We start from the raw sequence: 4,352 nt of genomic DNA on the forward strand, positions 1-4,352 counted from the left end.
ATGGATTCCGATCAAGTTTGGATTTTTTTACAATTTTTAGATTTGCTAAAAAATCGGATAAAAGTTCTTGTACTGTAGTACAGGGATTTTGGCCCATTTTCATTAAAAATAAAAAGGAGATAATTTTTCATTTTCATAATTTTTTCTGATACATATATATGCATTTATGTTATGTAGAAAGTTTGAGTAGATTCCGATCAAGTTTGGATTTTTTTACAAATTTTTAGATTTGCTAAAAAATCGGATAAAAGTTCTTGTACTGTAATACAGGGATTTTGGCCCATTTTCATTAAAAATAAAAAGGAGATAATTTTTCATTTTCATAATTTTTTCTGATACATATATATGCATTTATGTTATGTAGAAAGTTTGAGTAGATTCCGATCAAGTTTGGATTTTTTACAAATTTTTAGATTTGCTAAAAATTGGGCCAAAGTCCTTGTACTGTAGTACAGGGATTTTGGCCCATTTTCATTAAAAATAAAAAGGAGAGAATTTTTCATTTTTATAATTTTTTTTGATACATATACATGTACGTATGTTGTGTAGAAAGTTTGAGTGGATTCCGATCAAGTTTGGATTTTTACAAATTTTTAGATTTGCTAAAAATTTGGGCCAAAGTCCCTGTACTGTAGTACAGTAAAAAGGGAACAAAGCCCTCAAAAAATTTATTATAAATATAAGAAATAAAACATGTAGGTTAAGGAAAAGCAAAAAATAGGTAAGGTTAAGTCAGTGACACAAAAAAGGAAATGATAAGGAATAATAATAATAATAATTATTATTATTATTATTATAAAGCTAAAAAATGATTACAGGGATTTTGACCCATTTTCTTCCAAGATAAAGGAGAGAATTTTAAAATTTTTTTGATAGATATACATGTACTTGATTTGCGTAGACACTTTAAACAGATTCCAATTGAAATTAGATTTTTTATGAATTTTAAAGTTGCTCAAAAATTATGAGTAATAGATCAGTAGCCATGATCAAGTGGAGGTGTATAATTACTTGCAGTTTCATCTCATAGCACTGAGTATTTATTGTAGTCTATGTATAAGCATCAATTGAGTTACAGAGTTGGACAAGGCTGCCCCAATGGCTACTGCCATGCATGCAAAAGCATTAAAGAATTGAAGCCCTTATATTGAGGAATTCTTTATCATTTACTTTGAGGCGTAGACATTGTTTTTAAGTTTACAAAAAACGATGATGTCACATGAGTCATTTATGAATACAATTAAATAATTATTAGTAAAAATAAATATTTCTTATGCATCCATCACATTTATATTCTGTCATTGTCAATGGAACGTGTTTTACATAAACTGTACATGTACACATGCATAGTTTTTGATTTAAGACAAGACACTCCTTCCTAACTATACTAACCGTCACAAGTATTCAACTAACTGTCACAAGTATTCAACAAACCACACAGTTCCTCTTTATTTTACTACTATGTTGACATTAGAAGCCTTTATAAAGAATTGTGAACTGTGTAGATAAACTTACTCATAGATAACACATAGTGTACATAACGCATAAAGTACATAATTTACATGTACATGTAATAGTAATTGTGGTTTGACATACGTGTATGTAACATTGTTCACTTTCTCACTCTTTTCCTGTCCATCTGCTTTGTTCATTATTGTTTTGAGTTATACAAGAGTGCTAACTGTGTAACTATGGCTAATGAAAACAATAATAAGATTTATTGATCGGACCTAAAATTAATGAAGATTGTACAGACTTTAGCTACACCAAATTTGGTGACTATACTATGCAACACCTTCTTAAAACAACAATTTTTACAATGCCACAAAAGGAACAGTTGACCTTTCACAATTGCAAGCTAGCTCAGCACAGACACATACATACATGTACATGTACACATACACATACATGTACATGTACATGTACATGTACACACCAGCATTAACACACATACACTTCATTCATTGGCTAGTGTAGTATCATGAGACTCATTAGTGTCCTCTATAGTCTCGCCCCGCCCCTTCACTACCTGTGGGGCGAGACTACATGTATGTCCTTTAATATTTTGCATCATTATAGTAGCAACAGTTTACATTGCTCAATAATGATAGGCACCTGATGAGTTATTATTGTAATTTACTGTCTCACATGAGCCTTTTATAATATTTTTATTTGAACATTATCTACTACTCGTTGAATTAACAATATGTCAGTATATCATGGTCTTAATTTACTCTTTTTGTGTCAATTGTTTTGAAATATTTGCTTTCACTCTGAGACAACTCATCTGTTATAATAACAATATCTCTATATAATATTAGTAACCACCCACACATAGGCTACTATTTTGCTTAGTGAGCAGTTGAGATCAAGTTATAATGTCCTTGTTGTTTCTCTTATCATTGGTACTTTATGTATCAGGTCGACCCGAGTTTGGTTCACTACCTCCTCGTCCAACTAAGGGTCAGTAGTCGTCTATGTATATACTGTAATATTAATGCCTATATTTAATAGGTGTAAGATTGTTTCTTGGTGAGGAGAATGTGACTATTGCTAATTTCTCAATGATAGCTGCTGGCCTGTTTCATGATAAAGATGTAGATAGGCCTGATGGTATTGCTACTAATAGTCCTATTGGTCCTGATGGTCAGAATGATGGTTTGTGGTGTCAGAGTTCTCTTAATCAGAATATGATAGGAACATGGTATTATTCTGATGGAACAACTGTACCATCTGGTTCTACTGATGGTAACGATGATCCTAGTCCTCTGTTTGCTAACAACACTGCTACTGGTCAAATTGGTTTGTTAAGAAATGGAGGAATAGCAAGTGTTCAAGGACTATACAGTTGTGTTATACCAAATGAAGAAGGAATTGATCAGACATTGTATGTTGCTGCTTATGGTAATAACGATTTTATTAGAAATGATGGTGAGTTTAAAACATTAGAATACATTTATTCAATCTTCTCATTATACAGAATATCCAATGATTGATGGCAGTAGTCCCTCCTTCCAGCTCCTCTCATCAGTTGATGCTGATCCTCCAGTGTTTAGTTTATCATTTAATGTCACTAATAGATCACCAACAATAGTCACTTGCTCTGTTGATAATGGAAACCAGTTTAATGTATCTGATAGTGATCTGATACGTACTGTAACACCAGTTAATAATGATGTACAAGTACAAGTATCAGTAATATTTAGAATGAGAGTGTCTGGCCTGTATAAATGTTTTGTTACTGCTGACAGAATTAAAGCTACACCTTTAGTATCTACTAATATGACAACAAGGAATGTTACTGGTAGGTATATATACCCTAGCTATTTTTTGATTATAATTATTTCTTTAGTAACTGGATCTCCATCAAACTTGACCTACAGCAAAAATAGTCTTCTCTCAGTTACACTAGGCTGGTCTCCCTCAGCAGTGATTAGTGCTACTCCTCAGTATCTTGTCTTTGTTAATAACAGTAATGGTATTATTATGAATGAAGACACTACAAATACTGAGCTGTCTCTCTCATTACGTCCTGATGATGAATATAATATTAGACTAGTAGCTACTGGTGAAGACTTGTATAGTGAAACAATCAATGTTACTGTACCTCAAGGTATAAATTATGCATAATGTATTTTGATGTCTCTTTCAGTTGTCAGTATTGATGTACAAGGTCCAGTTATGATGCTGTTGGATCACTCTTCTTCCTTTTCATTAACCTGTACATTGACATTAGCTCCTCAAGTGAATGATACTATAGTAAAAATTTCCTGGGCAGGTCCTGATCTCATTGCATTCAATTCTACAACTGATGGAGGCATAGTTTTAGATACTTTAGAGCCTACAATGATATCAGCTAATGATAGTGTTGTATATACACTTACTCTTAACTTCTTTTCATTGCAAGCATCACAAGTTGGAGAATATTTTTGTAGGGCTCTACTAAATGATGGGGCTGATATTATTGATATAACATCAAATTATAATACAAAGTAAGAATTATTTTAATAATTCACATTACTTTTTATATTTTTGGTCATCCTATGTAGTACCAACTCCTGTGGTCACATTTAGTGTTAATACAACAGGACGTATTTTTGAGAGCAATGACATTCAGTTATTATGTATTGTCACTATTACTCCACTGGATGTTAATCATACTGTTAACATCAACTGGTTTGAACCTAATGGACTCATTACAATGAATGATGCTAAGTATAGCATTAGTACTGGAGAAATCAATTTGTCAACTACTGGTAGTAGCTTAAGATTCACTGCATCTCTATCAGATAATGGAACTGATTACTATTGTACTGCTAGTGTGGGACCTGCTAGTACTGTGAATGGGTTTG

At 32.3% G+C, this 4,352-nt stretch overlaps 2 protein-coding genes across 2 annotated transcripts in view; both read left to right on the top strand.

The window, feature by feature from the left end:
* LOC109589447 (mucin-17-like) overlaps window positions 1–3,392 on the top strand; it is a 7,994-nt gene extending 4,602 nt beyond the window's left edge. Inside the window, exons 8-11 of the mRNA XM_020005530.1 lie at window positions 2,422–2,463; window positions 2,515–2,931; window positions 2,981–3,308; window positions 3,353–3,392. Coding sequence (XP_019861089.1) covers window positions 2,422–2,463; window positions 2,515–2,931; window positions 2,981–3,308; window positions 3,353–3,392 — 827 coding nt within the window. The remainder of the gene's footprint in view (window positions 1–2,421; window positions 2,464–2,514; window positions 2,932–2,980; window positions 3,309–3,352) is intronic.
* Window positions 3,359–4,322, top strand: LOC109589448 (uncharacterized). Its single transcript, XM_020005532.1, has 3 exons — window positions 3,359–3,613; window positions 3,653–3,992; window positions 4,050–4,322. Exons 1-3 carry the CDS (start codon window positions 3,487–3,489, stop codon window positions 4,072–4,074), a joined length of 492 nt encoding a protein of 163 aa, XP_019861091.1. The 5' UTR covers window positions 3,359–3,486; the 3' UTR covers window positions 4,075–4,322.
* The last annotated feature ends 30 nt before the right edge of the window (window positions 4,323–4,352 follow it).

The sequence above is a fragment of the Amphimedon queenslandica genome, unplaced genomic scaffold, assembly GCF_000090795.2.
Source record: "Amphimedon queenslandica unplaced genomic scaffold, v1.1 AMPQUscaffold_11310, whole genome shotgun sequence".
In the NCBI taxonomy this organism is placed as follows: Eukaryota; Metazoa; Porifera; class Demospongiae; order Haplosclerida; family Niphatidae; genus Amphimedon; species Amphimedon queenslandica.